Source organism: Mytilus edulis, chromosome 10 (assembly GCF_963676685.1).
Source record: "Mytilus edulis chromosome 10, xbMytEdul2.2, whole genome shotgun sequence".
Lineage (NCBI taxonomy): Eukaryota > Metazoa > Mollusca > Bivalvia > Mytilida > Mytilidae > Mytilus > Mytilus edulis.
This window is the reverse complement of record NC_092353.1, coordinates 47,581,266-47,608,139: the sequence shown is the minus strand read 5'-3', so window position 1 is coordinate 47,608,139 and position 26,874 is coordinate 47,581,266. Positions and strand designations below refer to the sequence as shown.

General features: G+C 30.5%; 2 protein-coding genes across 2 annotated transcripts; one reads left to right on the top strand and one right to left on the bottom strand.

Annotated features, from left to right (window-relative positions):
- Positions 1-1,466: 1,466 nt before the first annotated feature.
- On the top strand, positions 1,467-2,311 carry LOC139492793 (uncharacterized). Its single transcript, XM_071280947.1, has 2 exons — positions 1,467-1,501; positions 1,789-2,311. The coding sequence occupies exons 1-2, from the start codon at positions 1,467-1,469 to the stop codon at positions 2,309-2,311; spliced, it is 558 nt and encodes a 185-aa protein (XP_071137048.1).
- A 4,426-nt stretch (positions 2,312-6,737) lies between these two features.
- On the bottom strand, positions 6,738-13,373 carry LOC139492457 (complement C1q tumor necrosis factor-related protein 3-like). The gene is made up of 2 exons (XM_071280642.1): positions 12,827-13,373; positions 6,738-7,171 (listed from the first exon to the last, which is right to left on the bottom strand). Exons 1-2 carry the CDS (start codon positions 12,945-12,947, stop codon positions 6,765-6,767), a joined length of 528 nt encoding a protein of 175 aa, XP_071136743.1. The 5' UTR covers positions 12,948-13,373; the 3' UTR covers positions 6,738-6,764.
- Positions 13,374-26,874: the final 13,501 nt, after the last annotated feature.

The window sequence follows — 26,874 nt, the reverse complement described above, 5'->3', positions numbered from 1 at the left end:
TTTACATCTGGTGATCAATTTTATTTGCCAATCGCCAATGGCAGTCAGCAGGGTTAAGAACATCAGTTGTTCGACCTGTTAGTCAAATGCGTTTTGTTTAAATATACTTTTTCACTTTTTTTTGAAAATGTTGTTTGTGCTGTATTTAGACCCTTCTACAACGAAATTTGTTTTACATGCACACGTATAAAAATTGCGGTTTTTATCCAACGCAATAATAGATTTGAACGTAGTTTTCAATTTAGACTCGTACGTATAATTATATATATATACAACTCGCACCGGATACAGTGCAGGCGATTTGTTGTCACGATATCTCAGTAGCATGGGTTCGAATCCCGGCGAGGGAAGAACAAAAAATTTGCTTTCGCAAATTTACAGTTCTAACATAGTTGGGTTGATGTTTAGACGAGTTGTATATACATAATGTACACAGCCGTGTATCACCATCATTGCTGGTGACCCGATGGATAAATCTGTTGTAGAGTAGTCACTGACTCAGACGTACTTATAAATATAATTATTTTCTGTGACTGTATCTTACATGAATTTGTAGGATCCTTTACTTTAGATAATTTAGATGATTTGTAAAAATAACATCTCCATGCCTTATATAAATTATCTTGTACTGTAGTACGACGCGAGATTAAAACTGACGTGGAAAGGGAACACCCGGCCACCGAAAGGTTCATTTTTATGAAGCCCAGGTTGTCGTGTGGTTGAACATGTGGTCTAGCGGGACGGCTACAGTGCAGGCATTTGGTGTCACTATATCTCAGTAGCATGGGTTCGGATCCCGGCGAGGGAAGAACAAAAAATTTACGAAAACAAATTTACAGATCTAACATTGTTTGATTAATGTTTAGACGAGTTGTATATACACAATGTACACAGCCATGTATCACCATCACTGCTGACTTCCGGTTTTGGATTTGAATAACGAAGACGTGCCTCTAAACCAGAGAAAAATCTAATAAGTTTGTGTTGTATGACTAGCCATCCGTTGATGGTTAGTCAATATCATTCCATATATTGTTTTAGTAGAACTATTTGTGGCCATATGTTGTGCTTTTTTGACACTTATTAAGATTTTCTCACCTCCCTTCACCCTGTCTGGTGGAAGGGGGGATGGTCGTTCCATTAAAGAGAAAACTGTGTTAGTGGATGTAGGTGATAACCGGACTATAAAAGCTGCCGATGTCATCGCTAATGTGGAAAAAGAAGTTGGTGAGGGAACAGTCCTTGCATGTGTTCCAAAAAGCGGCAATAGTTATGAGCGGACGTTGACTGATAAAGATGCTTTGAATTTGATTGTAGATACAGGTTTCAAGGTGAATGACTCAAATTTTAAACCCAGAGCTATTTTTTTCGCGTAATAAAGTTTTTTCAACGTATCACATTATGTGCCCGATTCAGAAATACGTGAGAAATTTGGTGTAACACTCAAGTCGCCTATTAAGCGGAAAATGCACCCTGGTACAGACGTCGCTAATAGTACACGGTATGTTGTAGTTATATTTTCCCCAGAACGACAAAGTCTACCATATAATTTGCAACTTTCAACTGGCGTGAGTTCATTCGAATATATAAGAGTAGTCCATGACGAACAGAAGAGAGTCTGTACCCTGTGTTTTTGAGACAAGTCATGTTTATGCAAACTGTTCTGATAACATTTGCTACAAGTGTAAACGCTTCGGACATCTAGCAAGAGCTAGCTTGTCAAACTCCGCCGTGTGAAGCATGTCATTAAGTGGTATCATACTGTTGGTGTGAACCGGTTTGGAACAGGGGTAGAAATGAACAAGAAAGAACTAATGATGACACAGAAAACGATATAAATGCTAACAACTCAGGAAACGAAACGAATTCTGACATTCCTGAACGTGAAACAAACACTGAACATCAAGAAAATGATGGTATGAACGAGAATGAAACTGAAGACGAGCACACGGATGGAGTCAATGGTAATGGTGATAACATGAAGCAGAGTGATGATGAAGATGATAACACGGCGAAAAGTGACGGTGATGATGATGATACCATGGAGGAAAGTGATGCTGACGACGATGCCAAAGATGAACAATTTGATGAAAACTCTAAAAAAGACAATAATGTTACAGTTTGCGATGAAAAACAAATGACTGGTGTTGATAATGATGAACTAGATTTGATGACTGATAATGAACATTCAAACAAACAAGAGACAGTAAATGTTGATAATAAAATGCGTAAAAAAGGGGGGTCTAGCCCATCAAAATTAGAACCACAGCCAGTTCCTTGTGGGCCTAATTTGACTGATACTTTTGGTTAAAAAACAGAAGTTGATGAATCTAAGGAAGCTGATATTGAAATGACCGACGAGAAATTGGCTGCGAATATGAGATACAAACTTACTTTCTTTCTTACTTTTTGTACTGATGGTTAATATTGTATCTATTAATGCTAACGGTTAGGGATCAGTCAAAATTCCAAAAGTTTTGTTCTTTTTGTTCGGAAAATTATTATGATGTTGTAGCTATCCAAGAAACTTTTTGGTCAAATGATTTAGTTACTAGTTTTTGGAATGGTAAACTATTTTACTCGTGTGTTGAAACACATAGACAAGGTGTTGCTTTTTTGATAAGCGAAAGGGTTGAATATGAAGTAAATTATATACAAAGTTTGACGGTAGATGTGTACATATTCAATTACAACAAGATGATAAAACATTAATAAATATTGTTATTTGTTACGTACCAAATTCTGTTCTTGAGAGAACTAACTTTTTCGAAAATTTGAACGGAAAATTGATAAATACAGAAAATATTATTTTGTTGGGTGATATGAACACATCAGCTGGATGACGAAGGGTTTGTAAATAAAATTAATAGATTAATTGAAACCGTAAAACAATGTCCTTTTTATGACGAAGAACCTTTGGTTTGGTATGATAATTTAAAATATGAAATAAAACAATTGGCAAAAGGTATTGCGCAAGATAAATCCCGTGCCGAAAAATTGGAATATTTTAAAATTCAAAGATAATTCGAAAAGATTTCATTAGCCGTAGCTAATAATGAAATTGTTGACTCAAATAAATTTGAGGAAGTTAAATTAAATTAAAGTGTCATGAAGAAAACATTTGTAAAGGCGCAATTTTGCGTTCTAAATCCCATCGAACAAACATTCTAAATATCTTTTACAACTTGAAATACATAAACAAAACTGTAATGTTATTAAAGAATTAAAAACAGTAATAATTATATAGTCACATCTACGGAGGCAATTATTGATGAAGTTCATAAATCTTCTAAAGATTTATATTCTTGTACATCAATAAACAAAGATAAGGCAAATTAAATTTTATAAATTTTATTTCGGAAAAAGTTTCTGAAGATGATATGGAAAATTTAGAAGCGGAATTTAGTTTAGATGACATAAAAGCCGCTTTATTTAGTATGTTTAAAAATAAATCCCCGGGTCCCGATGGACTAACTGTAGAATTCTTTTGTCATTTCTTCCATTCGTTCGGAGAAATATATTTTTGAAAATTTTTAAAGCCATTGAAGGAGAAAAACTTATGACCAGATCTATATGAGACATGGCATAATTACTTTGGTCTATAAAAATAAAGGTTACAAAAATATGTTAAAATACTTTAGACCCATTTCATTGTTATGTGTGGATTATAAAATAATGGCTAGAATAAATAAACAGACTACAATTTGTTTTGCCGAAGTTGATTTCTATTTATCAAATGTGTTGTATTCCTGGACGAGATATTGCAATTACAACTACAAGCATTTGAGATTTAATTGAAATAATTGAAAACGATGATTTAGAAGCTTTTCTTATAAAAAATGACCAAGAAAAGGCTTTTGACAAACTTGATTATGATTATTTATGTTTAGTTTCAGAAAGCGTAAAATGTAATGGCTTTTTAACCAAATATGTTAAACTAAATAATTCAATAAAACAAGGATGTCCCGTGTCTGCTCTCCTTTACGTTCTAGTTGCGGAACCATTAGGGCAGGCCATAATAAAGAATAAAAATATTAAAGGTGTTGTTATTCCGAATTCAAATTAAGAGGCAAACATTTTTCAACATGCAGATGATACTTATACTTTTACCGCCGACAAAAATTCAATAAAGGAAACTTTTAAAAATTTGAATCTATATAGTGAAGCATCAGGTGCTAAAATTAATAAACAAAAATCTGAAATTTTATGCTTAGGTTCTGGTAGCATAAATGATCAAGAACTAAATACATTGCAAATTTAGCGTTGTGAAACTGTTACTAAAGTTCTAGGAATGTATGTTGGTAAAGATAAACAGTTATGTGAATTATTGAATTGGAAAGATAAAATTAAAAAAATTAAAACGATTTTATTTTTTTGGAATAAAAGAGATCTAACACTACCAGCTGGGAGAGCAATTGTTCTTACTTCACTTATAATGTCTAGATTTTATTATACTTTGACAGTATGTCCACTACCAGAAAACATAAAAAACGAGATTCGATTAATAGTTTGAAAATTTCTTTGGCAACATAAGTCCAATTTGGTAAAGTATCAAACAATAATTGGTGAAAAACTAGTAGGAGGTTTAAATATTCCAGATATTTTTCTAAAAATGCAAGCGTTTAGATTAAAATTCCTTAGAAAATATCTTGACCCGAATTGTCAATCAATTTGGAAAAGTGCGCTTGATTATTTCATCACTTAAATTGAAAATATGGATGTGAAACAAAATATTGTGTTCATGAATTCCAAGCATTTGAAGTACTTACCACTTTATTATCAAGAAATGTTTAATTTCTATTATAGAATAAAATCCAACCTAAAATTTGAAATTGAAATTCAAGATGTGTACGATAATCCTATTTTTTGTAATCCAAATATAAAGCTAAACGGTAAGATGCTCCTTTTCGAAAAATTCATTCATTCGGGTTTGATCCAGATAAAAGAAATCTGTTATGAAGTTATTCCCGGGTTTTATACTTCCGGTTCGATAATAGAAATAATTCAACAAAATTTTCCTGACGAAAAACCACACGAAATAAAAGCTGCATGTGACAAGATTTAAGATGTATTGCTGAAACGTGGAACATTTTACAGAAATCCATAAACCCGTTAAATACCGAGAGTATTCCGAAATTACGTATTTGTCTAGAACACGACAGAGAAGTTCCGTTTTTAGGGGCAGTTACAAAATTATTTTACAAACTCTTACTGTCAGAAATGTTTGAAACGCTCACAGCGGAAAAGCATTTGGCGGAGAAATATCCGTCGATCAATTTTACTTTAATCATATTCAGTAACCAATAGAATGGTCTACCTCCTGACTGTCATTGTATAGGGTTGTTCACAGGGCTATTTTTACCTTAGAAAAGTTGTTTAAATTTGGTCAAGTGGACAGTAACACATGCAAAGCGTGCGGCCTATATACAGAAAACTTGTTACACCTGATATTTGGGTACCTTGGTAGTTCAAAGATTCTGAACACATATTTTTTGAACTTTTTTCTGAGTATAGCTAGATTATGCATCTTCAAAACACGCAATATTAAAGTATTTCATGACAAAGAAATAGACACAGTGGGACTATTCAAATTAAAAATTAGAAAAAAAATAGAATATGCATACACTTATCACAAAATAAAACATCAACAACAGATCTTCGATAAATATTTTTTACGCAACAGTTCCTTACTGTGTATTGAAAGCGACAAAATCAATTTTTTGGTTCTAAACACATGAAATTTATATTAAACTGATTACAATTGTTAACTAGCAGTTTCTGAATATTTTATTTTTAACCCTTAAAAGAACATTATATTTTGGGGGAAAAAACAAGAAAAAAGAAAAGGTTTCCGTAAAATAAATGTCATAACGGTGTGTCTGACTTTTGAATTTTTTTTTAGAGTTATCTCTCTTTGAGTATACATTGAATTAATTATCATTGTTTTATAAACACTTGTCTTTTAAAAAAAAAAATATATATATCTAGATGGAAATCATTACTAACAAAAAGGTTAATACTAACAACTCTGTACATACCAAAGATGGCACCAAAGACTGAAAGAAGTTTGTCTCTTGGTGTTTTTATGTAAAAAGTTTTTAACGATTTTAATGATAAAAAAAGCGGGACGGCTACAGTGCAGGCGATTTGTTGTCACTATATGTCATTAGTATGAATCCCGGCGAGTGAAGAACAAAAAATATGCGAAAGCAAATTTACAGATCTAACATTGTTTGGTTGATGTTTAGACGAGTGGTATATACATAATGTACACAGCCTTGTATCACCATCACTGCTGGTGATCCAATAGATAAATCTGTTGTAGAGTTGTCACTGGCTCAGATATATATATATATTACAGTACAAACTGGAAATTAGTAGAAACCGCAAAGTAAAAATCGGCATTCACATATCAACTAGTAAGCTTAATTTACAATTCTAAAAAAATGAGAAGTGCCAAGGGAACCATTTGTCTTTTATTGCGAAAATAAAAGCTCGGCATGGATATGGTTTATTCTTGATCGGCCAAATTGACCATGCATGACTGGAGAAATGGTATAGTAAACTAGTAAACCCTGAACTGCTTGTAGTGAACGTTGGAATAGAAATTCCTTAAAATTATGATTTTTCATTCATTCATTATCTAATTTGAAAGGAATTTTGAAACACAAACATTCCTATATAAGTTCATACACGTATCTATTGATAAACATACAATAAAGAACATGAACGAGAGTTTGTATTAATCAATTTACGTTGTCCTGCTAGGCAATAATATGTCCGGAAAATGTTACGTATGCATAAGGATTACTAAAGATTGTATTGCTACCACTTCCTACAAATATGTACACTCTGTCACCCTTCTGGAGATTTAATACAACATCAAATGAACCAGTCTTACATCCATCACCTGTTAACCAACTTCCTGGTGTTTTGTTCCCATTGTGATAAAGCTTCAAAAATAAGGATTTATTATTCTCTGACGCAACCACAGCAGTCAAGTGATAAAGACCTACATATGGAGCTGTAAATACCCCCGTACTTGGCTCGTATCCATTCCCTACATTGGTCCAGACTTGATAAAATACAACTTTCGCTCCGCTCGACAAAGGTTGTGAACTTGTCCGGTAAGCTGAGAAATCCACTCGTTTTTCTACCATTTCTTCATAACCTGAAAAAACACAGTACTTAGTTATTTTATTTCTTTTCAACAATGCATGTTATCGTTATCTCGAAGGCGACTGAATTGACCAAACAAATAAGATCACATGAATGTTGGGATATCATGATTCATGAAGCAAGCATTTAATTACATTGTAGATATGGTATCAAATGTGAGGCTTATTTACTTAATTGTTGCATCAACTGGTACATGTACATTCTACGCTTGGCTAAAGTTGATATCTCATGATTAAAATTTACTTTCATGTTTATATTGGTTACTACTATTTTCATGTCAGTCGTCATATGCTATTATACTTTCCTAATGACCTCTTCATAAACATCAGACTTTCTACATAATTTAATAAAAGATTTAAAAATTCACGGCGCATAAACTTGAATATTGCAATTCATAATGAAATGTCCAAATTTTCCCATGTTTTGTTTACACTCATCATTTCATAAATACAAGCATTTTACATCGACTTTTACTCTTACAAAAGGTAAGGTGCATTTTGTGCTTTTGATAAATGAACATTTTATCAAATATGTTTGAAGAAACATATTAGATAAAATATCGAATATCTATAAATTATTTGGCAGTGGCCGCTAAGCAAACAAAATTAAAAATTAAAAACAGATACTGAATGTCATCACACACACACAACGGTAGCCAATAAAGGACGCATATTCATTTCACTTTTAATTTTATTCACGAACAGTTGCAATGTCGGATAGGGAAAACTAAAATACGACAAATACCTTGACTTTTGCTAAAACTCTTTTGTTTCAAAATTCACGTCTTTTCAAAGAAAATGTCTCTCTAATTTGGTATATTTGCATTAAATAAATTCAATCATGATATCCCAATATTCATGTGATCTTATTTGTTTGGTCAATTCAGTCGCCTTCGAGATAACGATAGATAACTGTGCTTAAACATTTGGCTTTGGTTGCTTTTACTAATTGCATAGTTTAAACAGAAATGTGATGTGATTCTTAAAGACAATCGTGAGATGTTGTGACATTTTGAATAATAGACTGCCATAACTTTTGAAAAACTAATCTGAAAAGAATTTAAATAAAGAGTGGGCTTATTTCAGTTTGATAGATGTAAAATTGCAAGAACAAATTAAATTATTATGTAAAAGCAAACGAGCTATATTTTCTGATATATAGAAAATCACAAGCATGTTGATCGAATATAGTTGGTAAATTGAATGAAAGCAGATCATTACATTCGAAAGGCGACTGGGTTTATCAAATATAACACTCCATAGAATTTTATACCGAATTATTAAAATAAATCAAACCAACGTGGGAAATTTGAAACAATGTGTTTGCCTTCGGATTATTAAAGTTGCGCTATTCTCGAACAACTATAATAAGAACACCAACACCGAAAAGTAGTTTTATTTATTATGATGAAATTTTGTATTGATAGTGTGTGAAGGCATATTCGGCTTATTCTTGTTAATATATAGACTGGGTCACTTGAAATATATGATTTTTTTTATGGAAGTCAAATAAAACGACTTATAAAATGAAAAATCACAATAATATTGAACTTCGAGATAAATTCAAAACGGAAAGTCCTAATCAAATGGCAAAATCAACAGCACAAACACACCAAACGAATGGACAACAACTGACATATTCCTGACTTGATATTGGAATTTTTTTTATCTAGAAAGTGATGGATTGAACCTGGTTTTATAGCGCTAAACCTCTCACTTGTATGACAGTCGCAACAAATTCCATTATATTGACAACGAAGTAGTTAGTGCGGATGGAACCTTTTTTGTCTTCACATTTTGTTAGTGTAAGCTAAGGCATACTGAAGTACTAGGGACACTTACAACAAGGACGGGCAGATAAATATCGGTATTAGATTGGCGAAGGATATTTATCGCTGTTTACAAAACAAAACCCCTTTAGAACAACTATGATGTTGAAGATATTGTTTGTACAATGGATGCCCTTTTAAATTTGATGTTAAAATATTAAAATGAAAAAAGCCACTGGAAACCATACAGTATATTTTGTATCCGGAAGATAGTATTGTATCTTGAACATCCGTTTGATTCCCATGCATATGGCCATCATGAATTAAGGTAGATTGATGGTATACTGCCATCTTGGATTGTACAATCCCAGTACAAATTCGGTCTAGTTATTTGCCAAAATCTGCAAATTTTAAGACAGTTTTGCAATTTAATGGTTAGACTGTTTATATATATTCAGAAAATTTGATGATTTATTGTATAATTCAAAATATTTAAACAAATATCATTTTTGGGGGGTTTTAGAATCATTTTTTCAAATGAGCCATTTAAGGGGAGATAACTCTTAGTAAAAATTTATACTGGACTAATAGAGAAATTTTTTTTTCCACTTGTAGCAAAAAAAACAAGTTCGGTGACATCCTTTTTTCTTTTTCCTTTCTTAAAGCATATAATAAAACCTATATTCTTACAATTTATTTCAAAATTCTATCTCATAGAAAATTTTTTATGCACACAAATGTGTTTTTTTTCATGAACAATCTTACCAAATTTAGGCAATTTTCAATGAATCATCGCTTGATAAATACATGTAGCACGGTCACCCATACTTTTTATTATATTTTTGAAAAAAGCATAGTAATATCTTCATTTTGGTTAATTATAAGAAAATTCTGTCTCAAAAAGTTTATACTTATGATCTACCTTAATAAAAATAAATGAGCGAAAATCAATATGGTTTTATAATTGGAATGTTCAAAAATAAGGAAATCAATATGAACATGAAAGTATGGTGTTAATGACAGGGCCTTCGTTGTTTCTATTAAATGAATTCACAATACCTGAGAGCTTGATGTATTGTATAAACACCTGTATATTAATGAAGACGGGATATTGCTCTATTAATTTTATGAATTTTGTTATTGGTTTGTTGTCATGTCGAGGTTTATCACTCATCTTCTGTAGTATATGCAAGTACCATTACTCTATATATTTATTGAAGAACATTTTAAAATTTATTTCAAAGGTGATTTGCTTCTTTTAGAATATAATACAGAATGGAAACGGTATGTAATTAATTTCCGTTTTACGGAATTTACGCACATTTAATAATTTTAAAGATTTGTTATATGACTATAAAATGTATTGGGATCTACTTAAATGTTGCAGTTAATATTTCGTATTGGTATATAGTTTGAGATTAATCGGACTTATTGGTGCAAAGCAATACAATTCCATATATTTTAAAAGGCATAGGTTATGAATGCAAATCGTTGATAAATTGTATTGGTTTTCACGTTGAAATTTGTTTAATAGTGTTTGTTCTTAATAATTGTATTGGAAGTATGCTCAAATGTTCTCTTCTTTATTAGCCCTTAACGTTCTTAAGCATTTATCAAAAGATAAAGACAAAGTCACGACGCATAAAGGTAAGTAATATTTCATTTTACAGCATTTTAAATATTACCATTCATAATAAAATGTATATGGTTTCCCATGATCATTACTACAAATTCTCTAGTTTTATATCGATATGATATTGACTCTACCTTCAACTATAGATGGGACGACCATTTAATATTCGGGAGGGGGAGGCAGCAGGATTTTAAATGAATAATGAATATCCTGGCCCGGTAGGAGCTTGAAATACATAATTGTTCCCAAGACAGTGTGGAAAAAATTACCATGATTAGCAACAGGCGAAAATAAAAACTCAATCAGGAAAAAAACTGCCCCTTCCTCTGATACGGTCAGTGTTCGATAAACCACTCATGGTAAGTCAATGATATTTAGTTTGCATATTGATGCTAAAAATCGGAAGGAAAAAAAGAACACATTATAAAATAAAGATTCAATTTGCAAACTGTATGTTTTGATTATGCCACAAAATGTGTTTCTCTAATTAGTTCTAAACTAATATTTTTTTTTTTGCCATTGACTATTCCAAGGTCGTGTTAACACCAAACGTCATGTACAGTCAACATGTTTACAATTAGTTTAATGTAATGTACATGATGTACACTGGTTTCACATTAAATTTGTTCACATCTATACACCTTGTTTAATTACCTTTACATAAGACTTGTAAACTATATGTCATTTAAATGTTCATTACGTAGAACCGAATGCAAATACATTAAAGTGTTTAATATTGAAAAAAAAATTTTGATTGCTAGCATCGAAAAAACAGAATAAAAACGTGAGCGCGAAAAAAATTGTCTCAGTAAAAATAAACATGCCCCCCCCCCCTTTTTTGAAGTAAAATAGTTGCTCCTTTATGAAAGCCAATTTGATTATTTGCAGTAGTTTAAAGCTACTAAAGATGTCTCGAATACGCATTAGAAAACGTAAGCTACAGCAGCGTGCTTTCAGACGAAGAAAAATGATTAAGATTTTAAGGATCACTACATTGCTAATTTTTCTGTTTGTTTCAATTAATGGTACTTTTCTCCACGGATCCGGAGTATTGGGCAAATGGAGGGGGTAATGTACCTCACACTTTTTTTTTTAATAATGCATTTATGAGTGAATCGGTGTTTGAGTAAAGACCAGTGGCAAATATTTATGTGTACGTCCAGTCGATGCGGGAAGACCTGTTCAAATGAATTATGTGTTCGACAATGATGATAACTTGATTCTTGAATGATAATGAAATCAAGCTACGTCAAAAAAAAATTATAAGAAATAAAAATATCAAGTTTAGACAAATATTTCTGTTAAGAACTTTATTCACAATCGTTAAAAATATCAATTTTCTTCAAACTAGTTTCTTCCTTAAATATACATGTACATGGTAAAATTAATGTTCTAAATGCCTAGTTGTGTGTAAACCTAAACTACACAAGGTCTTCATTGACTATAAGGAAGTTTATAATATGATTTTAATAAGAAATAAATCCATTCTTGTTTTAGATGATCTTAGATGTCCTTCATTATATTTTTTTTAATTAAAAATGTGATGTTTGATAAACTTTAAAAGAAGGTTTTTTTCACAGCTGTAACATGTGTAAGGGATTATACATTAAAGTTTTAATTATAAAAAGTCTTAAAGGTTTAAAAATATCAGTATTGCGCAATTCAAATCAAATCAAATCAAATATGTTTATTGGATAATCAATATATATGTACAGTGCACAATTGATGTCTTCCACACAATGAACAGATATTAAAACAATTAATACAAAATAAATGCATATACATTAGAAATAATATCTGGACAGAGCTAATTCAAATTTGTTTATTTTTCGTCAAATATCTTGTATTGACACTGAAAAGGAATCAAAATAAGAAAAACAATAGCAATATTTGTTAGGTGCAATCGTTCATACAATAGTAGTTATAATTAAGGTATCTTTAAATATGAATTGCACATTTATTCAATGAAATATTGGACATTCCATTGTGAAATAAAAATTACCGTCATGCGTGGGTTGACAGTTTTTAAGAAACTAACATTATGAATCTAGATTAGCATTTTTTTATCTTTTATCTATATTATTGTTTTGAAGTAGCATGCTCTATTGGCGCATCTATTAATTTTAAAATGTAGATTATGTAACACATAAGTGTGTTTTTTTTTATTAAATAAAGACAAACCTAAATCTAAAACGTATGTATTGATTTTAAGTCATTAATACTTATTTGTAATAAATACTTCCTACCTTTTTGTAGATTTACGATTAACTCCTGTATCTTCTTGTTAGAGTTCATTTTGAAGTTTTCGAACAATTGATCATACCAGGAATTGAATCTTTTCTTCTCCTGGTCAAGAGTGGACTGCATTAATTCTTTAACACTTTCCCTTTTTTTTTCTCAGCTTCAGTAATTACTTCCATTTTCGAAGACAAAGATTTCAGCAAAGCATTCATCTGGTCTCCAAAAATATCAGTTTCGTTGGTGGCCTGAGTTTTAAAATGTTCAACAATTTCCTGGTACGATTTATTAAATCTCGTTTGATCCCGCATCTGAGCGTCTTGTACTGATTGAACAAATGTCTCTGTTTGTGTCTTGATATTTTTCATTTCTTCCAACTTAGAAGTAACTGAAATTTCCCTTGCATCCATCTTTCTTTCGAGAATTTGCATATTATGTTCCAGTCGCACAAGTTTTTCGAGCACTTTTTCCTCAAAATGGAACTTCGAACAGCTTAGTGATGAATCGAATTCTGACCCAATCGAACTTGCTGAAGTCCCAACAAACGAAAAAGCAAAAAAATGAGATTTTGAACGAAATTCATATTTCGTACCTTCCGAGTACAAATTAAAGAAGTATATGGATATTGCGTTTGTGCAGCTTACACAGTTCTTTTATTTGATTGACTGTTTCTTGCGCCAATGATCTCGTTCCTTGTTTCAATAAATTAAATAAAACTGTAGTTATTTTTAATGAATTGACTTTTAATTGTTGAACTTTTATTTCAATTAAATGCCAAATCATTTTAAACGATTTCAACAATTGTTTACAATTAATCAACTACTCGGAGTTTGACTGGTGCATGAGACATATCAGTTTTACAATAATCTAGAAGGAGTTCTTTATTTCTGTAGCAATGTTTATGTCATTATTTAAAAAACAAATCGTATTTTAACATTTATATAATTTTAATCTATTCCCAGTTACATATATATTTTCAAGATGAACATTTTTACTATTCTTTTTGTTATGCCAATTCCTATCTATGCTGTAATAAGCCTCCTACATATCCCCTATTATCAAATTGTTCTTTAATATGTTATCTCTTGTGTACTTTTGTCTACAAACAAAGAAAGCATAAACGCAACATTTAGTACACATGTGAATTAATTCATTAGGAAACGCGAAGGTTAACAATTTAAAATCTTTTGAGGGAGAGAGCAAACAAAGTGTAATTATCCAAATAAGTAATTGCAAATGCAGAGGGGATTGACACCTGTCATGTACTGAACAGCAAATCAAAAAGCTATTGAAAAGTAATTTAAAATAGCAAAAATACCGAGCTACAAGGAAAATTCAAAAACGAAAAGTAATGTTATCAAATAGCAAAATTAAAAGCTCAAACACATCAAACAAATGCAAAGCAACTGTTAAATCGTACTTGAAAAGATAGGGGTTGGGATAAGAAGTTGGGTCCAAATTATGTCGTCAAAACAATCTGTGTAATAAGGAATTCCTGTTACGTAACCAGTTTTTGCATGTTTATTTTCTTAAGCAGTTAGAATCATATACATCACTAATCGATCAGTAAATGTATCTTGCTAGTTTGTACATTCTTTTGAGAAAATGAACATTCGATACCCTATTAAAAAATCAGTTATCAAATTTTGGAAGGTAAACATTCAACATTATTCATCTTAGATAGAAAAAAATGGTGAATACATGTGTTTAGTTAACAGATTGAATTTATGGCCCAAGATATTGTACACGTGCAAGTTACAAAACACAAAATCTCAAACTCGTCAATGCATATTTAAGGTATAAGACTATATTTACAATTAATCTTCATTTAGTATTTTTTGTAAACTTTATTAATGTTGTCAAAGCTTTGGGAAACACATTATCGCATCACCAAAGTTACCTCGCATTTTAAACATATGACATTTGTATGTCCGTCTTTTGTAACAACGCCCTCTGAAGTAACAACAAACACCTACAAAAATGGAAAATGCACTTGTCGACATATTGTAGCAAATTAACGATATGAATGATAACATTTTGTTACAGCTAGATTATTCAATTATTACTTGTAATTATCAGTGTAGAAACAGTATCAAACTTGAGGTCATCTTAAATCTGCATATTTTCTTTTGTTACATCTTCTGACATCGGACTCGGACTTCTCTTGAACTGAATTTTAATGTGTGTATTTTTATGCTTTTACTTTTCTACTTTGGCTAAAGGTATAGGGGAGGGTTGAGATCTCATGAACATGTTTAACCCCGCCGCAATTTTGCGCCTGTTCCAAGTCAGGAGCCTCTGGCCTTTGTTAGTCTTGTATGATTTTTAATTTTAGTTTCTTGTGTATAATTCGGAGTTAAGTATGACGTCCATTATCATTGTACTAGTATACATATTTTTAAGGGACCAGCTGAAGCACGTCTACGGGTGCGGGAGTTTCTTGATATATTGAAGACCCATTGGTGGCCTTCAGCTGCTGTCTGCTCTATGGTCGGATTGTTGTCTCTTTGCCACATTCCCCATTTCCTTTCTCAATTTTATATCACATTTATATCGAAGTAAGTTTGTATACAAGTAGTACATACGGAACTGATATCATGACATGTCATAAATATTAAGAATAGATCATGAATTAAGATGATATTAATGACTGATTATACTTTTACTTGATTTAAGTTCGTTTCTTTCCTTTTTTTCTTCTTATTTATTTCTTAGCATCTTTTGTTTGTGGTTTGTTGTCTGTTTTTCTAAATTATTCGTTGTAACTAATGTTAACGTTGTTTTGAGATTTGTGGTTACTCTGTTCATCGATATAAGAAGAATTGGTACATGTATGAGTGCTAATGAGACAACGTTCCATTCAAGTCACCATTATATATCAATGTACGGTCTTCAACACGACGTCTTGGATAACACCGAACAGCAAGCTTTAAACGTATTCTAAATTGACAAGTGAAAAAATAAAAGGATTACCTAAGGAGAAATTAAAAACCAAAAGTTTAGGAAATAGAGAGACCCTAATGACAAAAGAAAAAAAACCAAAAGGCAAAAATTCTGCCCATTAAATAAACAGTGAGCAATGCCACCCAAATTCAAGATGATTTGGAATGGCAGAAAATCCTGATCCGATTAATGTTAACCCGTTCACCAAGAATTTACAAAAAATATCAGGTTCAATAACAACAAGGTATTTTTACGAATGTGTGGACGTTAATTATTTGAGTTTGTTTAATTAACAGATGACAATTAATGGATTTATGTCTGCTTTTTGTAATGCAGAAAGACTCCGGTCTTAATGAGATATCATGAATATGCATGTCTTTATCAGACTCTTTCTGATAAACGAGAAAAAGTAGTTGTTCAAGGCATTCAATGAATATTACTTTCAGGTCAATTTTTTTGCCTAAATATATAGATAATAATTTTCTATATTTATTATTCCATTCTTACATTGTATTACGAAAAATGAGGAATCAAATATTACTGGGTTTTTTTCTTTAAAGGGACCTTACCTTTCTGTTGTTGTGAAATCAATTCCTGCAATGTCTTATAAGATTGAACTTTGACATTTTTAACAATCGCATCATATGATTTATTGAACCGTTTTGCTATTTATTCTTACTTCAAGATTTCTCATAAACTTTATAAAATATCTTATATAGTTTATAAGATATCGTGTATAGTTTATAAGATATCTTATATAGTTTATGATATATCTTATATAGTTTATTAGATATCTCATATAATTTTCTTTATAAGATATCTTCTAAATTATATTTATTTAGATATCTTTAAAACTATCTGAGATATTTTATAAACTATATAAGATATCTTATAAACTATATGAAATATCTTATATAGTATATAAAATATCTTATATAAAATATGTTTATAAGATATCTTATCAACTTTAGGAGATATCTTATAAAGTATATAAAATATCTTATAAACTTTAGGAGATATCTTATAAAGTATATATTAAGATATCTTATATTTAAGAAGATATCTTATATAACAGTAAAGATATCTTTATAATATATAAGATATCTCATATAATATATATAAGATATCATATAAAAATAAAAAATCTTATATATGATAGGAGATATCTTATACATTATAGGAGATATCTTGTTTATTTTAAAAGATATCTCATAAAGTTTATAAGATATCTTATATAGTTTATATGATATCTCCTTAAGTTTATAAGATATCTCCTAATGTTTATAAGATATGTTATATAGTTGGCTTAATATCTTTAATTGTTTTTACATAGGCGGTAATGGTAACGTTTTTTCCTGTAGCTCAGTCCATATCGTAAACTTGGATATGTATGATAGCTCGTTTCGAAGCTGTGACATTTTCACATATGTGTTTAAATTTTCGGGGTACGAAGTGAGATTACTTTTTCCGTAAATTAGCAAACCCCGAACATCCTTTTGTGATGCGGCTCCTTGTGGTAAATTATCCCCTTTTTAACACAATAAGTTCTTTGAAAATTTAATACTTTGAACACATTCAATAGCTCCATAGTTTTTACACATTTATTCTATGTTCCTCTACTTTCCTAATCACCACAAATAATTAAGTTCAGTCATTTGTTAAAAATAGAAACATGTCCAATATCACTACACAGAGATTTTTTCTTTACACGTGACTTTTGAGTTCCTCATTTCGAGGCGCATTAGGGATGTTGTCCCATATTGCAATCCATAGTTCTGATTTTTCCAAATATTTTTATGAGATCTTCATCGGTATGACATTCTGAATAAATCTGTGTATTTTTGTCCATTTCTGAAAAAAAATAAAGTTGTTTCAGCACTATAAGGCAATGACACTTTCATCGCTATATTGATTTATTTTGAATACAAAGTGTATGCATAATTAATTTCTTCCAGTATACCTTCACTAGTCAAAAGAAAGACAAAACATCTGAATGTAACCTTAAATTACAACACACAGACCCTGTTAAAGCATTCAATAAAATTTTCTAGTGCCTATAAAAGTGCATTTTGACAGAGAAATTATGCAAAAATGAAGATTTCATAAAAAAACCACCAAAATACTTTATTATTCTAGCCAGTGGAAACGTTGTATTTTATACTGTAGAAACCACTATAAACTACTGTAAAAGTCATTTGAATCATATAATTAGAGTGCAATGAAGTGCAAATTTTCAAAACTTGTTCTTTCACATAATTCTATTTGAGAAAAAATGTTTTTTACATGTATTTCAGTGAAAATCTTTTATCAGTGAGATATCGGCATGAGGTTTTAAAGGAAACATTGTGGCATCACACGTAATATGGCGTCATTAACTAACGACATATCAAAATAATGCTAATTATAGTTTGCAGTGTTACATGAAGAACAGTTGCCGCAATGTTAAACTTGAAATATGGAGTCGAAAAGATCAGTAACCAAGCATTTTCATTTAATGCCAAGACCATAGCAACAGTTTTCATATCAGTATATTTTTAACATACCGACTGTAATTTGAATTGCATAAATACCATAAATAAACAATTTAGAGCTTACCAATTAAAACAAAATGCTTACCAGTTTTTCAGGGCTTTTTAAAACCTCTAGTTTGCCATCTCAGGTTAAAAAGTAATGATATGTCTGGAACTGAAATAAGACAAAAAAATTACTCAGGCTGTGTTATTATTTGGTTTAGATACATAAGTATTATTGAGAGAGCTAAAATCAAATTCTTGAAAGTTTAATCGCAAAGAAAGAAAAATGCTGCTCCCTTGTGGATTATCAACCTTCATTTAAATCTTTTATATTAGCTGCAACGAGTGATAGCTAACTAGCTTAACAGTTGAAAAGGTGCAGCAATATTGTTTTCAAAAGTTTTGTTGATCCTCCCCCTTTTTCACTGAGAAAAGACAATATCTTGTGTTTTGCTAGTGTGCATTACAAATAATAATTCATGATTTCCTTAATACATGTACATGTTTGACTGTTTATTAACTGCATATGATATCTACTGACCATGGGTCAAATTATTGGATAAAAGCACATGTGATGATGTATTTCACTTTACTCGTATGAAGTGTGTTATCTCCCTTGATTATCAGTTATTCCTGTAAACCGGAGTGATAATTACATAACAAAGACTGTATTGTGTCATGTTTACTTACAGCTAAAACTATTATGTTAGTTCATGCTTTTTTCAATTCATAAACAAATTCCTTTCGGATCTCTCGGGAGTGTAAACAAAGTTAGAATTGTGCCTAAAAAAAGTGTTCAGCCCCGTGCCAGTAATGCATTTTAAAAGCGAAAATTTCATTGAGTATTTGCTGGTATTTATCTATAATGGTTATCTAAAATCATCTGGGATATCTAGGTATAAATAAAAAAATACTAACCATCATTTTCACACTTTTTCCGGGTGTACAAGGTGAAATCATCCATAGATCACTCTGAAAACTTCTGATTAATCTTTTTGGCTCAATATCTTTAATTGTTTTTACATAGGCGGTAATGGTAACGTTTTTTCCTGTAGCTCAGTCCATATCGTAAACTTGGATATGTATGATAGCTCGTTTCGAAGCTGTAACATTTACACATATGTGGTTAAATTTTCGGGGTACGAAGTGAGATTACTTTTTCCGTAAATTAGCAAACCCCGAACATCCTTTTGTGATGCGGCTCCTTGTGGTAAAATATCCCTTTTTTAACACAATAAGTTCTTGAAAATTTAATACTTTGAACACATTCAATAGCTCCATAGTTTTTACACATTTATTCTATGTTCCTCTACTTTCCTAATCACCACAAATAATTAAGTTCAGTCATTTGTTAAAAATAGAAACATGTCCAATATCACTACACAGAGATTTTTTCTTTACACGTGACTTTTGAGTTCCTCATTTCGAGGCGCATTAGGGATGTTGTCCCAGTTACTAAGATATCTTATATAGTTTATAAGATATCTTATATAGTTTATAAGACATCTTATATAGTTTATAAGATATCTTATATAGTTTATAGGTTATCTTAGATAGTTTATAAGATATTTAATTTAATTTATCAGATATCTTATATAATTGTCTTTATAAGATATCTCATAAACTATATAAGATATCTTATAAACTATATGAGATATCTTATAAACTATATAACATATCTTATAAACTATATAACATATCTTATAAACTATATAAGGTATCTTATAAGCTATATGAGATATCTTATAAACTATATAAGATATCTTATAAATTATATAAGAGATCTTATATAAAAATTGTTTATAAGATATCTCATATACTTTATAAAATATCTTATAAACTTTAGAATATATCTTATAAAGTATATAAGATATCATATAAACTTATCTTAACTTAACATTAAAGATATCTTATATAACATAAAATATATCTCATATAACTTAAATCCTAGAAATTATGTTTCGACATTAATGGTGATGCCAAAAATGAAAATGAAAGTAAATAAAAGGAAATTCACTAAAAGTAAAAAATACATTTGTTACTACAATTACCTGAACTAAATCATTAAGTATTCGCAATGAATATTTCATGACGTCAACACATACCTGGTTCTGCCAACAAATATAAAGAAATGAAGATGCTATAATGAATTTATAATAACAGCTAATCTAATATAACAGAGATGTTTTGCGGGTAAATTGATTATCAGTTTGAAGCATACTGTATATACGCTAAAAAGTACACCCACAGAAAACGCTATAAAACTCAGAATATTAATTTAACAAGACTCGAACAACTGCCAATATTGTTCAAGTTCATTCCAAAGTGGCATGGGGAACTGAAACATCATTTTAGCAAAAAATACAAAAAGCCTGATCACCTTTAAAACCCATGGAAGATGACGTCCAAATTTGACAAAGTTAAACTACTTTGAAAAGACAGAGATATGAGCATATTTGGTACACCACAACACTAGAGCTCAGCTTGATTTAACTCGTCTGAATAACATTAAGGTTTACTGGAAAATTAAAGAAATTTTCCTGTAAAGATGTACTCATGCACACTACCTTTATGTTTTTCAATTGTGCTTTTTTTTTATAGATCAGAACCTATTGACCAATTAAAAATATGCAAATTGCGTAGAAATCCCTTTCCAAAAAATGTCCAATGGATGTAATATTTTGGTTTTGTTTTCATACAGAAGAGATACCAAAATCTATACCTTTTCACGAAGAATTAACGTTTAAGAAAACACTTCAAACTATAATTAGAATACAATGTCATATTCTGTTTTCATTTTTTTTTATCTGTATTATGAATTGTCGGTGATGAGGCCTAAATAAAACAAGAGATCTTGTAGAATTTATGAAAAAACACATTTGGTTGAAGTCAAACTACAAAAATTGACACTTGTCATGAATTACAGGAGGCACTTTCGGGGCACCTTTTAACCCCAAGATTTTAGGGGCGTTCGTTTTTTTTGCCTCTCCTTAATATTTGAACAGAATGTGATAGAAATTTTAATTCAAAATCGGGTTTACATGAACAAACCATACAAAGCTCTGTAGAGCTTTTTCGTCAACATTAACAACAATAACAACACAAAATTTGGTATCGTGTTACCTAAATACATATAAAACATACACATGCGACAAACAAAGTCAGCTTTATTTCATAAACAAAATATTCATATGTTAAACCATAGCACAAGCAAAATTCGTTTTTCTTTGTTTCTCTTAATGCAGAATTCAGGTAAGTTTAAGTTTGAAACAAATCTTGAAATGTTCAACATAATGTGATAAATATGGCTTCATAATCGCTGTATACTGTTGAATAATTTAATTGAAATTCAAGACTAAAAAAGCGTGACCGTATCAACACTCATACAATAATAATACAAATACGATTTTCATCAGAAAATATATAATATATGCTATAATATGGCAAGCCGCTTTACTATTCATTCAAACTTCATGATATCTCATATACAGTCGTGTTTGAGGTATCATAAAAATATATGAGACATCATATAAAGACGATATGATATCAATATATGTTAATAATATAGTCTCTTTTATAGATATCTTATAAATTATAAGCTTTAAGGTATATAATTACCTATGTGAGATATATCTTATACAAAATATAAATTATTTCATATAATTTTCTTTTAAAGATATCTTATAATGTTATAAGCACTAGATTAGGTAAGATATCGTATATATTAAATAAGATATCTTGAAGTAAATAAATTGTAAAACTGCTTATTATGATATGAAGCTTCAACAGTAGAGATAACAGCAAATCATAAATACTTGATTGTTATCGAATTGCCTTATAGGTCAAATATCTATTATTTCCAGTTCGTTTTGAAATGCAAACAATATCTGGTATTGTTCCTAACTCTAGAATAATAACCTTAATCAGTTTGTTTATATTTTTTATTCATATTTTTAGTTTGTATTGTTAACATCTTACGGGTATATCTTGATAAGCCACAATGTCAGAGGAAAATGTTTAACATTGTTGATGAGCCAGTTTCTTCCGATGCATGTTTTTAGTTGATTTTAAAGATGGTCAGACATGATTGATAAATATATTTTACGAAAACTTGTTTAATCCACACAGTGTCATGAAATTTTAATTCTAAAGCCACAGCAGCAGCTCCTGGTGTCCAGTAACTTTTTTCTTTAGTATAGCCAGTCACATATTGCCAATGTATGGCGGTCGAATTTCTCATTATTTCAATTCTAAGACTGCTATCAACAGACATACATGTTAATGCAATGTAATAATATCCAGGAACTTGACAGGTAAATTTTCCTGTTGATTTAAATGATGATAGGTCAGATACGCCCATGGATGTTTTAATGTCAGGAAATTTAAGTGGTCCGGCAGAAACAGTACCACCACCCGCATAACAACCAGTTACCACAACTGAAAAAAAAATGATAACATTGATTAATAATGTCATCGGATCTGCTTTTAAATCTACAACTTAATGTTTTGGCTCAATTTTCATATTTATTGATTAATTCACGATTGATGACTACTTGCTTTAAAGTATAACAGCTAAATATTGAGTAGTGTATACGATTCAAACAGTTTTACATATTTCTTAAGTTTTGGATTTACAGTCCATCACTGGTTATTTACCTATTTGACCATAGTAGGGGGGTCACATAGTAACATATTGATATCTTGTGAACATCTGTTAAACTTAAAGCTTTCATTCTTTGCATGATGTTTGTTATTACATGTACGTGGACATACTTTATCGTCATTATGATTTGACATATCTCACGAGACGTATGGAACATTGATCGGGATTTTTTGGCAATACAGAACACAATTTTTCTCTAACAATTGGACAGAAATCTTTTATACGTAGGATTGTGTGTTATCACGGGCTGTTCACCAGACATTCATTAATAAGTGTATATTGTAATGTATATATCTTATGGTGGTGTTTTTTTTTTAGAAATTTGGAGGGTTGATAATACATCTGGTATGAACATGTTATGTTCTTTTTATGATGTGCTTCAACAACGTATAAAAATAAATGTTTAATATATTGATCATTTTAAGTGGTTCTCAAGTAGAGATTCAAAAAGTGAGAAGTTGACGGACGTCGGACTTGAAATGTTATACATACGATATGAAATCTTTCTTTTAGACATGTGTATGCCTTAACAGAGGAAAAAAGCAACAGTACAACATATTTTTTATATTGACGATACAATTATCAACAAAACATAAGCAATACTGTTTAAAAATGTCAACATTAAATTCTGTAAAGGAAATTTATAAATTAAGAAAAAATGAATTTATTGTATTATTTAATGATAATTGTTTTGTATACTTCTGTGCACTGTTTTCACTGAAAACGTACCATTCGGGTGAAATTTCCAGAATTTGCCCAGTAACCTGAGAAAAACATCCGTTAACGTTACGGAAAGGCATGTGAAAATAGTTGGAAGCGTGTGATAAGTATTTTAATATTAGCCCGCTTAACACCAATTCGGAAAATACAAATTTCATGTAAATTTAATGCTTTTATCATACTATAAAATTTATAAGTTATTTTCAAGAAAACAATTATTAGGAAACAGGAACATAAAACAACAGATCATACAATAAATGCATTTGTCAAAGTTTCAAGTTTCATACTGTTGTTTTCTACTATGTTGAGGCATATGCTAGAAATATGACTTATCGGATGTATAACATTTGTTAATGACGTTCGTAAACTTTTCTTTTTTTAATTCCTTCTTGATAATCACTTTAGAAAATCAATTTATGAAAAGCTGTTATTTATTCAACTATGAAAAGATCATAACATGTCATTTTTAATATCAGATAAATTATAAGTCCTTGGTCATTATCAGCACTGAAGCCTTCGTCTCTTGGGCTGATAAAACATCTGATATGACAAATGCCATGTAATATTCTGATCTTATTATATATTATGATAATAGCCTTAAATTAACGTAAGTTCCATATTTTTCGAATTGGTGCTTAGCGGGCAGATATGAAAAGATAATCACATGCTTCGACTTTTATCACATGACTTTCCATAACGTTATCGCATGGCATTCCGTAGATACTCGGCAGTTTCCGGTAATACACCCCAATGGTACGTTTTCAGTAAAAACCATTATAAAGTCGGGTACAAAACTTTTTTTTGGAAACTGGAAAGAATATTGGGTAAAATGAAGAAAAATTCCAACAAACAAATGTTAGAATAGATGCATTTAAAAAAAATCCAACATAATTTAGAAAGTTACTTTAAAACTTTTCGAAACAGTTTGCATTCAATATGTTTATTGTTGAACTATTTTTTTATCGTTCATATTTTTTTTTACTGTTGAGGCATATACTAGAAAGATTTCATTCGGATATACTTTATTTGAGGCCCGACGTCCGCTTTTCACTCTTTGAACATCTATTTTAGGACCACTTACAAGGATCAATATATTAATTTGTTATTTTTTCTTCATTGATGAATCATATGATAAAAAAATCATATACACATGTCTATTTTCAAATCGCATGTATTACCAGCACTTTGTTAATATCAGCCCTCGAGCCAGGCGACTCTTGTGCTGATATTGAACCTAAGGCTGATAATACATGCAATATGAAAAATGCCATGACATAATCCAATATTATTTCACATGTGAAATTAACGGTTTTCACGTCACGGGGATTTATTGCAAGCAATGTAATAAATTTAAATAAGATACTAGTGCGAAACCCCAAAAAGTATTTTTGATAAATAATTCCTACCTGTTTGTGTATTTGAAATTAACTCCTGTAACTTCTTGTTAAAGTTAACATTAAAGTTTTCCACAATCTGTGCATACGACGAATTGAATCTTCTCTGTTGTTTGTCAGAAGAAAACTGAATTGATTGTTTATCACTCTCCCATTTCTTTTCGGCTTCAGTGAACACATCGATTTTCGAAGACAAAGATTCCAGCAAAGCATTTATCTGGTCTCCGTATATATCAGTTTCGTTGTCGGCCTGGGTTTTAAAATGTTCCACAATTTCCTGGTACGATTTATTAAATCTCGTCTGATCCTGTAGCTTAGCCTTTTGTAGCGATTGAACAAATGTCTCTGTTTGTTTCTTAACGTTGCTTATTTCATCCAACTTTGCAGTATTTAACTTTTCCCTAATGTCCATTTTTTCCTCCAATATTTGCATCTTATGTTCCAGTCGCACAAGTTTTTCAAGTACTTTTTCTTCAAAATGAAATTTCGAACAGGAAAGTGAAGATTCGAATTCTGAACCAATCGAACTGGATGAAGCCCGGACAAACGACAAACAAATCAAAACTATTAGGGTTCGAACGATATCCATATTTCCTACACTTCTTTCCATTTTCTACATCAAAAAGTCTATTTAGTTCTCGTTTATATAGCTGATAATAATATCTGAAGTAATATCTGGTGCCATTGTCCTTCTCGTGTCTGATGAATACAGTTTCACTGCACTTGTTTTTAATGAATTACGCCCCTTTCAACTTTATAATTATTCTATCTTGTTTTATCAATTTTTTTAGAGTAAACCAACGACCAAAGTTATAACTTGTACCTTGGACATGATTGTACGTTATTATCTTTTTTTATACGTTATGCGTGTTTACATAATGCTTTCTAAATGAAAACATATTATCTCGTTTACATAATAATTTGTCTGTTACCAATTTGTTAGAGCAATGAATTTAAAGAAACAATGTGTAAGAATAAGAATAAATGTATTTAATGTTGTCATACTAGAAGTAACGTGTTTCTATATATCAAACATTTATCGAACATTCAGAACGATGCGGCATTAACCAAGTTCGTGAGTTCTGGTGGTCCTTATATTTGAATAAATTAACATTCTTTTATGACGAAAAATTGTTTTATCGTAATTAAGCTATTATCATAAATTGTTGGCTAGTCCCTCTCTGTGATAAATATAGGATAACTCTGGTTAATTGCCCTAACATTCTATCATTTTGTGGATATAATATAAGTCGGTTTTCATTTATAGTCTTTTTCGAAAAAAGTTTTAAAATATTTTACGTAGGTTCCAACTGTAATTATTCATTAAAGCATTGCTGATTTTTGCATTAATGTAAATAATTCCCCTTTAAAAGTGGCAGATTAGTTGTAACTTTAGTGAAAATATCCAAATTACAATCAAGCACTAAGCTGATGTTGGAAAACAGCGCTATAGATCAAAGACTTACAAAATAATGTTTTGGACCTTGTATTTATTACATCTATTAATGATAGACGTTTTCATGTCAAAGTTAGACCTTCTAAATCAGTGATTCATATTATAGCAAGTCATTATATTATTTAAAGTTCAAATTACTGGAGCAGGATGGTAAGTATTATTTTTGAATTCAGAGCATTTATTTCATACTAACAACCTTTCACTTGAGTTATTTGTTAAAATATTTTACCATTTGATCAGTTTGTGCCTTTAGTTCAAATATTTTTATAACCAATTGACAAAAAGTATATGCATATACAAAAACAAGTAGTACTGCTAGACATAAGAGTATGCGACGTATAGTATTATATAGTACCTAGCGACAAAG